This window comes from Macrobrachium nipponense, chromosome 11 (genome assembly GCF_015104395.2).
Source record: "Macrobrachium nipponense isolate FS-2020 chromosome 11, ASM1510439v2, whole genome shotgun sequence".
Lineage (NCBI taxonomy): Eukaryota > Metazoa > Arthropoda > Malacostraca > Decapoda > Palaemonidae > Macrobrachium > Macrobrachium nipponense.
This window is the reverse complement of record NC_061087.1, coordinates 2,827,829-2,841,321: the sequence shown is the minus strand read 5'-3', so window position 1 is coordinate 2,841,321 and position 13,493 is coordinate 2,827,829. Positions and strand designations below refer to the sequence as shown.

The following is a 13,493-nucleotide window of genomic DNA, read 5'->3' as shown; positions in this document are numbered from 1 at the left end:
GCTAAATTGATGTTCAGAACTGGTGAAATCACACTTAATGCTTATACAATCAAGTACTGTGCACGTTTCAAACCCAACTTCATTAATTTGCAAGAAAAAGTATTTAAATTACATCTCTGCTACCATCCAAGTAAATGGCAATAAAGATATCAATAGTATTCAATCAGCCAGATTTTGAGAATGCAAACCATGTTGAATGCAAATGGCATACGATGACAATGTTTATATTCTGTAATATACGTTTGACTTTTTGAAATTATAATTTTCTCCAGAAAATATTTACTTATGTTTAGGCTTATAGACCTTTTCGGTTTTTAGAATTACGGATAGAGATTGTACTACTGTAACAAAATGATAACTCGCTCATCCTAACATCTAATCATGGTAATTATCCATGGTACTTCCTGTAATTAGTTGTTTTGTTTATATCAAAAGTTTTGTCACTAGTGATTCACTTGAATAACCTAAGGTTTTTACCATCATCAGGTTACAAATGTTTTGTTTACAGTATCCATAGTTTGTCGATAGTTGTGACTAGCCAACTACTGATACAACTATCGACACTTCAAGGGTTAGCCTATCATTAAAAATCTCACAGGATTTTAAGGTTTCCCAGAATGCGTCTTATATTATTATTTTCAATAATCTTAAGCTCAATTATGGTTCTTACTGTTTTCCTACCATTTTCGTCACCAAATGAGCATGGGAATAACGCCTATTAGCGGCAACTGACTGAGCCACTTTTGTTTACAAAAATCATATGATTCCTTGAGTCAGTTTCTGGATTTTTGTTTGAGCTCAGATGCAACATTTACTCAAAATTTTCCATTGAAATCCGAGGTCTGGGTCTCTACTGTATATAGTGCTACCATTTTTTTGTGGAGATAGATTCCAGAACCCACCACAGAAATGCAAAATGTGGGAAAATGCAAAATCTCTAAAAATCCTTATATGTAATTACCTATTTTAACAGTTCACTACCTATAATTTAATATGAAAAAAGCAAATGAGTGATATTTTTAGAGCTACAGCCCTTGAAAAAATTTGCAAATTGGTGAAAGTTCCCGGGAAACATGAAAAGTATGTTGCACAAAAGTCTGTAACAAAGTGAAATGTGAAAAAGTGGGGTAGCACTGTAATGGATGACTCCAACAGTGACAAAGAATTTATGAGAGCTGAAATTTGCAAATAAATGGAAGTAAAAACAATTGTAAATTGTAAATAGGTCATCATTTAAAAGTTTTGTATCAGAGTCAAAGTTTTAGTAAGTTTTGTTAAAAAAAAAGTTACATGAAAGGTGGTGTTTTTGTTATCTAAGTCAGTGATTAAGCATACCCTATATACTAGCCAGGTTGTGTAATATACATGTATGTAGGAATCGAGATAAGTAAACTATGCACTTACTGTGTCCCCACTCTTGAACATCTATAGGTAATAGACTAGCTTCTGGCCAGGCTGACATGGGCTTCTCTCAGCTTACTCAGTACTCCATCTAAACTCATGTGGACAAGAGGCTTATTTTGTTGATTGGCACTATTTATGTTCATGTCCACTTCATATTACTTTTTCTTTCTCTGAGTATGCTCAGTGTGAGTGTGATCGGTAAGAGCGTATAAGTGGTATGCTTTATTCTTGGAGGTTTTTACCCTCATTTCCTTTCAGAACCCTTCATCAATCATTGATGCAAAGATTGTATGGCCCCTTATCAGCCTAATGGTGGTAGGTTGTGAGTTGACCATCAACGGATGGTCTCTTCATTGTAAATTTTTCAGAAGTTGCACAGCTCGACCATCCCTGATACCGCATCATTGGGACTTGCAGGGTGCCAGATTAATGATTTTCCCAGGTTACAGCCTGGTTAGGTTAGAATACACTTAACCCAACAGTTAACCACCACATACTAACATTAAAATACCCTGTAAATTACAACCCGAAAGACACAATCCTATAAGTAGGATACATACCTACACTCAAACTCTCTTACTGTAGTTGAAAAATTTCCTGTACGTTTTGTTTCATGTTGTTACACCTATGATTTTCTGATTTATATTCTATGGTATTCTCATGTACTATATTTTCACTGCATTTGCTCATTTTTTGCAACTAAAAAAATAAATGCAGTCACGTGCGTAGGAAATAACATATGCGCACAAATAACACCAACAAACAGTAGTGGCAGGTTGGTGTTCTGACATGGAAAATTTGAAATTGCATCAGCTGAAATTAGTCCCAAATTATTGATGGAACTGGATTAATGATTGCCAGTTTGGGATGGTCGACCTGTATTTTAAAAAAGGTCTTTCTCTCTGATCCTCTTTTCCTGCTGAGAGCAATCAGATTTGCTGAATAGCACCATCAACATGCAATAAATGTGCCTTGCTGTCAAACTTCTCAGTTCCTGAGGTCCTTTATTCCTCACACTGTTGGACTGTGAAACAGTTTTCCTGGGGATTTCGTGCAACTGCAACTTCAAAAGTTAAAGCAAAGATGCAGTATTACTACCCTAATACAATTCTTGTGTTTTAATAATTTACTTACATATGATCCATTTATGTATTATTTGTTCAATTATTTCCCTTTTTTAACCCTCTTACGCCTAAGCCCTAAAAACCAAAAAGTCTCCCATATGCCGAGGCAGGTTTGGAGTGAGCGCGGAAGCGGAAAAAATAATTTTTTCAAAAAATCACAGCGCGCTTAGTTTTCAAGATTAAGAGTTCATTTTTGGCTCCCTTTTTTTGTTATTGCCTGAAGTTTAGTATGCAACCATCAGAAATGAAAAAAAATCATTATCATATATAAATAATGTGATATATGGTAGCAAAAAAAAAAATTCTTACATAATTGTAATCAAATCAAGCTGTGCGAAAAACGGTTAAAGCTAACGAGTTAATTTTTTGTTAGTTGTTTTGTTCACTAAATTGCAATCATTTTGATATATAACACATTGTAAAACAATCAAAGCAACACAGAAAAAATATTATCACAAAATAATGCGTGAATTCGTAACGCGCGGACGTAAAATTTTTTTTTCTTCAAAAATTCATCATAAATCTAAATATTGTTCTAGAGACTTCCAATTTGTTTCAAAATGAAGACAAAAGATTGAATGTTACGATAATGTAAGATTTTTAGCTTAGAATTGCAGTTTTCGACCATTTCAGACGAGTTAAAATTGACCAAATGTTAAAATTTATATATATATTTTTTTATATGCAAATATTGCAAAAATGAGAAAAGCTACAACTTTCAAATTTTTTTTTTGTATTCTTAATGAATTTGTGCACATTTTCATATATGAAACTCTATAAAACACCTAATATGAAAAGGAGCAAATATTAGGAGAATGCGACGAACGCATTTCGGAGATATGCGGCCGCGAATCGGCGCGCGAAGGGAAAAAGTTTTATTTTTAAATTCACCATAAATCTAAATATTGTGTTAGACACTTCAAATTTGTTTCAAAATGAAGATAAATGACTGTATATTACTAGATTGTAAGAGTTTTAGCTTTCAATTGCGTTTTTCAACTATTTCAGTAGAGTCAAAGTTGACTGAACATAGTTTTTTTTCTATTTATCGTGATTTATATGCAAATATTTCGAAAAAGAGAAAAGCTACAACCTTCAATCATCATTTGTTGTATTCTAAATGAAATTGCGCACATTTTAATATATAAAAATTTATGTAACAGCTAATTTTAAATGGTGCAAACATTACGACAATCGCACGTTAAAATTTCTGATTTTTTCGGAAGAGTTACCGTGCGGGCGTAAGGAAAATGTTTTTTTTTTTCATAAATTCACCATAAATCGAAATATTGTGCTAGAGACTTCCAATTTGTTTCAAAATTGAAGACAAATGATTGAATGTTATGATTTACTTGTAAGAGTTTTAGCTTAGAATTGCAGTTTTCGACCATTTCAGACGAGTTAAAATTGACCCAATGTTAAAATTTATATATATATATTTTTTTATATGCAAATATTGCAAAAATGAGAAAAGCTACAACCTTCAAATATTTTTTTTGTATTCTTAATGAATTTGTGCACATTTTCATATATGAAACTCTATAAAACGCCTAATATGAAAAGGAGCAAATATTAGGAGAATGCGACGAACGCATTTCGGAATGCGGCCGCGAATCGGCGCGAGAAGGGAAAAAGTTTTATTTTTAAGTTCACCATAAATCTAAATATTGTGCTAGACACTTCAAATTTGTTGCAAAATCAAGTTAAATGATTGAATATTACTAGAATATAAGAGATTTAGCTTACAATTGCGTTTTTCGACCATTTTGGTAGAGTCAAAGTTGACCGAAGGTTGAAATTTTTGCACTTATCGTTATTTATATGAAAATATTTCAAAACTGATAAAAGCTACAACCATGGGTTGTTTTTAGTTGTATTGTGCATGAAATTGCGCACATTTCCATATATAAAACTTTATGTAATGGCAAATTTAAAATGGTGCAACATTAGGACAGTCGCACAAAAAAATTTATCGGAAGAGTTACCGTGCGGATGTAAGGAAAAAGTTTTTTCATAAATTCACCATAAATCGAAATATTGTGCTAGAGACGTCCAATTTGTTGCAAAATCAAGGCAAATGATTGAATATTACTAGAATATAAGAGTTTTAGCTTACAATTGCGTTTTTCGACCCTTTAGGTAGAGTCAAAGTTGACGAATGTTGAAATTTTTGCACTTATCGTTATTTATATGAAAATATTTCAAAACTGATAAAAGCTACAATCATGAGTATTTTTTTGTTATATTCTACATGAAATTGCACACATTTTCATATATAATACTCCATGTAACGGCTAATTTAAAATGGTGCAAAAATTATGTCAAAGTGATGAAATAATTTGAGATGTCACTGATACATTTTAGTGCGAGAAGAAAGAAATTCATGCTTGCGCGCCTGCGTAACGATTGTAAACAAAACAACGCCTTGATCCGTGAACTCCCAGCATCCCCCAAGGCGCGTGATTCAAAAGTGTTTGGCTGGTAGGCCTATAAGTATTTTTCCGCGAATTTAAAAAAACATTTTTGAGTCGACGTATAATACGTCCAATCGGCATACGGGAGACATTTTGAGTCGACGTTTAATACGTCCAATCGGCGTAAGAGGGTTAATAAGTGATCTTTTCTTTCTTCTTGCCCATTATCTTCAGTGACTTCTTCCTAATGCAAATCATATTCTTTGGAACCTTGAATTTCAAGTCAGTGGCCCCTTTGCACTTTTTGCATATGAATAGCGTTATTAATATTAATATTAATAATACAGGCAATCCATGGTTATCAGTGGGGGTTCTGTTCTGACAATTTGATGATAAGTGAAACTTGCTGATAACCGAAAATCAGCCATTTATGGTACTGATAACCAGTTAATGGCAGCTCTGTTAGGCATGTATCAATGCCATGACTATTATCGGTGCTGATAACCGGAAATCAGCGCATTGGCGCAAAAATCGCCAATTTTTGGCATTAAACAAGCCCCATAAAACTGGATCACCGATAACTGAGTCTGTCAATAACTGGGGACTGCCTGTAATAATAATAATTATGATAATAATAATGGGCACAGTTTTCCATTTGAAAATGATGTTAATGGTTGCGGGTCCACAATAATATAGCTATGTGAGAGTTAATGGTTCTACTATGATAAATAACAATAGCTTTCAAATTTTATGCTAGGTTCATCCTTAGTCAAGTGAATATTTTGACTTTTAAAGATTGGTTGAAGTAAACCTCAGTGGTAGCACAATTCCACAATGAAGAAAGCAAAAATGAAGGAAGGGCTCAAGAGCCCAACAAGGTAATTCTGTTGTTAATGTTCACATTTCTGTTCGCTATTCTGCTGGAACATTTTGTGGGCTGTGAGGTTGCTAGATGTAAGGTCCCTTATTTTGTGTCCTGTCTGAGTAAAATTAAAATTTTTAACAAAGTTTTTAAGACTATAAAAATTGACTAATGGGTCTTCACCAATGAATGACTTTCTACCTTAAAAAGCTTCTCCTAAGTTTATGGTGGCTCCTTCCACCAGTCTTTTTTGTGTGGTCATTATTATTTTATAAAATTATGTTAGCTCCATCCCAATGCAGTTTATGGTTGTTGAAGGCATGGGAGACTATAGCATTGTTTTGTGCATGTAATGCATATGCACTTTTCTGTTCCCCTAATCGGGTCGGTAGTCTTCTTCCACTTTCCTCAAAATATTTTCCCTTACAATCTTGACAGGGGATTTCGTAAACTCCCAGAATGATAGGATTCTTGATGTTATTGTTGATTCTAATTAGGTTATGGCTAATTGTGTTAGGGTATTAGAAAACTATCTTAGTATCTTTCTGGCTATTGTTAACAGTTACATAACTTGTCAAAATTGGGGATTAAGTGGGAGGGGTAAAGATCTGTTAGTTTTTTCCTTGGTGTTGTTAACAAGACGATAGAATGCTTTTCTAGTTTGTGAAATGGTTGTCAATAAAAATATTGGAATATCTTGGTCCTCTGAAAGTTGATCATATGTGATGGATTTCTCCCTCGACAAACTCTGGGTCGCATATTTTAAATGCATGTAGGGCAAAGTTCATTAGTACATTGTTCTTAATATTTCTGGTGTGGAATAAATTAAAAAGTATGTAATTTCTGAGTTGGTTGCTTTGTGATACACAGATTTTAAATTTCTGATTATTGTGGTCTCTAATGAGTAGTGAGTATGTCCAAAAAAGCTGACTTGTATTCTACTTCTCTTTCTAATGTGAATTGTATGGAGGGCAGAATGCTTTAGCTATTCCTACTAATCTGTTCAAGTTGTGATCATTTTTATGGATGACAACGAATATGACGTCTGCATACCTAACCCAGAGTAATGGTTTTATTGCATTATCAAACCTGTTAAGATTTCCCTTTCAACAAACTCCTTACATAGATTTGCAAGTACTGCGAACAAGGGGAAACCCATAGCTACGCCCTCCGTTTGGGCAAATCCTTGATTATTGAATTGGAACACTATTGAGGTTACACATCATTTAATGAGTACAGAGAATTGGTCTACTGGGATATGAAAACTAATGTTGTGGAGATCATGTTCTTCTTTTAGATTAGTTAGTACATAGTCCAAGGGGACATTTGTAAACATAGATGTAACATCAAGGCTGGCCATAGTGCTGTCAACACATCCTAAATCCCTGACATGCTGGATGAATTGATGTAAATGTTGAAGTTGAGCATTTAAAAATGTTCCTAGTACATTGCTGAGTATTTGAGTGAAATATACAACTAGGTTGTTATGTGGAGATCCACATGTTGCAACAGTTGGCCTCAGAGGACATCCTGGTTTATACATTTTGAGCACTCCATAAAAGTAAGGTACATTTGGGGATTGGGAGGATACCTTAGTAAGGATTAGGTGTTTATGTGAGGAATCTGGGAGGGTGTTGGCAATTTTCCTAAGTTTCTTATTGAATTCATGTCATATCTTTGTAGCGGTGGGAGGTGACTCTTGAGGTGTGTATGTGTGGCTATTGTATGGATTAAAGCACTCTTCACACTGTAAAAGTTGGGTGAGCATAAGATAATAGTTAACCTAAGATGTTAGGAATTATTTAATCATAAAATTGCAAAAAAGAGGTATTGTTTATTGACAATGAATGACAGGTAATTCAGCCACAGGCAACCTTTGGTACAAGCTGGTAATAATAAGGGATTTTATTGTAATGATAATAACAGTAGTGTGTAATAGTAATAATGATATTGAGTAAATACCAGTAATATTACTCTATTATATAGTTTGAATAGGTACAAGTACTGGTAGTCTACTAGTAGCCTGCCAGATACCTCAACTTAGCATATAGGACCCAAGTGTATATTTTGACCCATTTTTTGGGAAAAATGGAAGAATGTGTCTTATATGCCATCGAATAGGGTACTCTTTGTTGTAGTGATTACAGAATATTTTTACTTAGATGTTATACTTTGAGCACAGTTTAAAATTTATGTAATCATGTATTTTTTTTTACTGACCAAGTTGGAATTTTCAGAAGATGAAGTGGAATCTGTTAAAAGTAATGCCAGTAAACAGTTGCTGATCCTGTCTCCACCAGCTGTGCTAACTCTTCAGCTCAAACGCTTTCATCACATGGGTTGTAACCTTACCAAAGTTAACAGATATGTTCAGTTCCCTTTGGTACTGGACATAGCCCCATTCACATCTTCTATATCATTGGTATGTTAAATTTGTTTGTTTAGCTTATAAACCCATTATTCACTGTATGCCCAGTTTGTGCTCTTCATGAAAGCATATGAATCCTAGGCTATCCAGTCCCATATCACAAGCATATCATATTTTTGGCTGACTAGCAGCACTGATCATGTGTATCTGTGGACCATGAGTTCCAGGTGAGAATCTCAATACTGGTGTTTCTAGACTTAGCAGATACCAGCTATAATTTTATTGCTTTCCCATAATTGGTATGAGTTAATATCTCTCTTTTAGCATGAGGCCTTTTTTTGCTCGTGCTTGTGGATTTTGTGTTGGTGAACTGTTTTTCATTACCAGAAGTTAGTGTTTTGTCCAATTTTTTTTGCTACTACTGTTAGATAGCTCAATTTTACTGAATTGGTTTTGTGACCTTTGCAGATTGTGGATTTTATTAAGACTTTTCCTTAATCTCATTCCAGGTGTTTATAGTGACTGATTTAATGACTGGTAAAATATTTGTAATTTGCATATTCATACTATGGGGGCTTTTCAGGTTACACAATTGGTGCAGGGTACTTATGGGAACAGATTTGAAGGATCAGTAAATTAAACTAAGATTTTCCTTAACCTAATTTATAACTTAAATTTACAGTTCACAACTTATAATCTAATCGTATCCTCTAATGCCTAACTTAACTTTACCCAACCACCTGCAAATCTAAACTTAATTCCTTAATCCTAATATTGGATTGATGCTGTTTGGACTTTTAATTTCCTTGTGTGAAGCAGCTCCTTCTGCAGAGAGTCTCTGGTTGTCCTTTTCCGATTCCTGAATCGACCTCCCTCAGCACCACTGGGAAATCACAACTAACTGGCAAAACTCTCTTACTTTACTTGAGGAGCACAGGTGAAGGGGAGCCTCAGCTCTCACTCATTCCCATTCAATACAAGTATTGCAATGAAAAAAAAGAAAAGACCAATATTAATCAACAATCCTTCACCCACAAGAAAAACACAATACAGTAAAACTAGTTTAAACATTTCCTAACCCAATCAACCTTACAAAATTATAATAATCAAACATTCATTCACATTCACACATACTACCACACTCCTGACTAAAATAAAGGACATCTCATTTCTTCTTCTTTTTTAAACTCCCTTTCTAATTACCCTACTGTACACTAGAATTGGACCTTGTCTTCAGCTCCATGGTCTCTCATACACTACCTCTTGTTCACTGACTTTAACTCCAACCACATCAGACTTATCTAGCTTTGGTTTCAAACTACTTACACCAAGCTCATTCAAACTCTGGAGACTAACATCAGCTTCAACTTTGCCAACATCTGATCTGGCTGCTATCATCTCTTCCATACTCTCATTTATTTCTGCCACACTTTGCCTCAAGCTATCCAAAAATTTCCTCATTTACACTTTCCAGTACTTCTAACTCCTTCTCACTCACACTCGCTCCCACATTCACTCTTTCAACACTTTCAGTCAAAGGGACTCGCACACACTATACATACCATTCTCTTCACAACTTGGCATTGCTTCTAATTCACCCAACTCTTGCATATCCTTGTACACATCCCTTGTACTCATCAAGTTCACTCCTTCCACATCCCACCCAAATCCTTTAAAATCAATTACATAGTCATTCTCACTACTACCAAACAACATTGCAAGGGTATTTTCACTTCTCATACCTACTGGCTTCTCAAACCCCTCAAAATTAAGCAACCCATCTCTTGTACTCTCTGTAAACATACCCTTACTCTTTCTACTCCTCTTTTTAGGTTTTCTCTTATGTCCTACTAACTATTTATTGTTTATCTCCCCAATTTATGTCTTCTTCTATTTCTTCATCTTCCTTCTCCTTTTCCTTTTCCTCCCTTAATAACTTCCTAGTGGAATGCTTTAATATGTATTTTGTTGGTTTTCTCCATCTTCTCAACTAATTATGATGTGCTTGTATTACTCTTATATTTCCTTCTTCATTCCTGTCTTCTTGCACATAACTGAATCCATTGGCCCAAACTGTTTTCATTGCATACGGACCCTCAAACTTCTCACACATCTTACTCACTGTCAATCTTCCCTTGTCAACCACTTCCTTCAACACCGTATTACCCATTCTGAAACTCAAACCTTTCATTTGCCTGTGTCCACTCATCCCCATTCAAATCCAACCTCGCTCACATACTTCTCATAATTCATCACATACTCACGTGGAGGTATACCTGTGCTTTTATGTACTGACCCATTATACATTGCTACCACTCTCCTAACAACAAATCCCATTCATTCTTTCTATTGGTCAACATTTGTAACATCTCACTCAGAGTCCTTAAGGTTCGTTCCGCCAAGCCATTCGCGCTTGGCATATATGGAGTTGTTACTACATGCTCAATACCCTAATCTCCCAACATTGCTCAAAAGGTCTACCAACAAACTCTGGCCCATTATCACTCAACAATCTTACTGGCTTCCTCACACATGTAGGCAACAAGACCATGCTGACTACTCTTGCAACATTCTCACTAGTCTTATTCTTCACAGCTGCGCAACTTACAAACTTAGTCTTATGATTTACCATGACAACTACTGCTACATTTCCTCTTGCAGTAACTGGCAAAGCTACATAATCAATTGCTACCAACTCAAAAGGTTCTTTCATATTCAACTTCAAAACAGGTGGGCCAGCATACAGTCTCTAATACTTTCCCTTCTGACATTCTTCACACGTAACTGCTACATCCATACAAATTTTCCTCAAATATGGGGAAAACATTCTCTTTCATACACTCAATCAACTTAAACTTCCCCATATGTCCATATTTCTCATGAACTAACATGCACATCCCCACTGCTCCGCTGGTTGAGAACAGTGGAACATACATCAACTCTCACATCTTCTCTCTTGAAAAATACACTACGCCTTCACACAACACAAACCTCTTAGCAAACCGCATCCATTTACTCAACAACAAAGGCCATCTTTTCCCAGGTACTCCCTCTCTAATACACATCCTCAACTCACTCACCTCAAAACAATTATGCTTCATCTCCTTAATGTCCTCCGCTGTAAGCAATTCATTCTCACTCTTATCCAAGTCAACTATATTCTCCTCACTTAGACTTCTACTAATCACTCCCACAAACCTGGCCATGCTTACTGCCTCACTTTGAATTTTTCCTACTACAACCTCATCTTTCAACAGAAGTCCTTTCCCAACATCTGCTACTAGTCCATTATTCCTTAAAAAATCCATCCCATACAGGAAACAACGGGGCATTTGTTCATCTCCCAGTACCACAAAGCACTCTTCCACCTACGTCTCACCCAACTTTATTTCCAACTTCACTTCTTCCCATCCAACTGACTTTCCTGCTACACCTGTCACTGACACACTCACCACTCTCCTTTTAACGTTCCAACTCACTCTCTCAACATCTTAATCACACACGCATTCACCAATAATATTTAGGTTCCCGTGTCAACCAGACCACAATACTGGACTCCACCGACATCAACTCCCACAATCATTGCTTTTCCTCTCTGGTGTGCACACTGACACTTATCCCTTCAGTCAACCAAACATCCTTCACTTACATCCTTACTGCTATCAACCACTTCCAACAACTCAGATGTTTTATCTCATCATTTTCCTCCTTTTCATACTTCCGTTCATAACTTTTTCTCTACAACCCAATTATAGTGTACCCCACTTAAACACTGCAATTGCAAGTCACACTCGCTGTCTTTCACTCCTTCATGCTGATACACTATAGGTCTCTCACCCCCAATGAGTAGGGACACAATCACCTTATACTTCTTACTTAACGGCCACCAAAACCTCCTGAAATGGGGCCACTCCAGGACACCACATAGCTCTCAGACTCCTCCGATATCGCTCAACATTTGGTATTCCCAAACATCCAGGCCTCTTGCAAACTTCCTTAATTACTTCAGCCCTCAGTTCATTCACACTTCCAGGCACCCACACCTTCAAACCTTCATCTATCAAATCCTTCAATTCATACTACACACTTTCAAACAGCGAGTCACCACCTCCTCTACTCCTATGAGCCACTACCAATCCTCTTGGCAGATACTCTGGTCTTATGTCTTTTATGTTTTCTTCTTTCCCATCCCCAGGTAGTCTAGACGTCATGTCTGCCGCTTCGTCTTACGTGGGATGTATTCCACAACAAAATCAAAATCCCTCAAATCCTCTACCGTTCACGCAATCCTGGCATCAACTCCTTTCTTTCTATGTAGATATACTAGAGGTTGATGGTCTGTATGTACCACGAGCCTCACACCATACGGAAACGTTCGCAAAGCTTTCACACACAATCGCAGTGCAGCCAACTCTCTCTCAACAGTCGAGTACTTTCGCTCTGCCAAATTAAATGCCTTACTTACATAAGCTATCACTCAATCTCTTTCAATCCCATTTACCACTTGTCTTTGCATCAAACATCCACCCATCGACACTCCACTTGCATTAAATGCAGTATACACTTCTAACTTACTGGCATCTTCACTATAGTCAAGGTAAGCCAACTCTACATCCTTCACCATTTCCTCTTTCAATTTCTCGAATGTTTTTACCATCCTTCCATCCCACTTCACAATTGTACTCTTCTTACAGCCTGTCCACTCTGACAACGGCTTTGCGATTCTCGAACAATCTTCCACAAACTTTCTTTCAAACTCGATCAATCCCAAAAATACACGCAACTCTCGCACAGTCCTAGGTTGGGGAAAATTTTTCACTTTTTCCACAAACTTTTCTACCTTTCGTACACCAGACTCTCACCTTATGGCCCAAAAACTCCACTTCATCCATGAACCTCTCACACTTTCACCTCCAATTCCTCTAACTTCTTCAACAACGTTCACATCAACCTCTTATGCTCTTCTATAGTCTTCCTCACTATCAAAATGTCGTCAAGAAACACCAGCACATTCTCGCGGGGAAAACCACTCGGCACAACATTCATCACTGAAATACTGCTAGCACATTCGCTAGGCCAAAACTAAGATTGCAGAACTGATACTGCTTCATAGTAGTTGAGAAAGCATTTATGGGTCTACAATCCTCTGCCACTGCCATCTGATAGTAACCCCTTTCCAGATCCATATTACTGAATACTTGCATACCAGGCATGCTGTACACACAGTCAGACACCACACACATAGGGAATCTTTCTTTCACTGTCACCTCATTTACTCTCCAGTAATCAGTATACATTCTCAGTCTCCCGTTAGGCTTTCT

At 36.4% G+C, this 13,493-nt stretch overlaps 1 protein-coding gene across 1 annotated transcript in view; it reads left to right on the top strand.

Moving 5' to 3' along the window:
• Window positions 1–13,493, top strand: part of LOC135216856 (ubiquitin carboxyl-terminal hydrolase 16-like) — a 426,609-nt gene that overhangs the window by 365,787 nt on the left and 47,329 nt on the right. Inside the window, 1 exon segment of the mRNA XM_064252406.1 lies at window positions 8,042–8,226. Within this exon segment, the coding sequence (XP_064108476.1) occupies window positions 8,042–8,226 (185 nt within the window).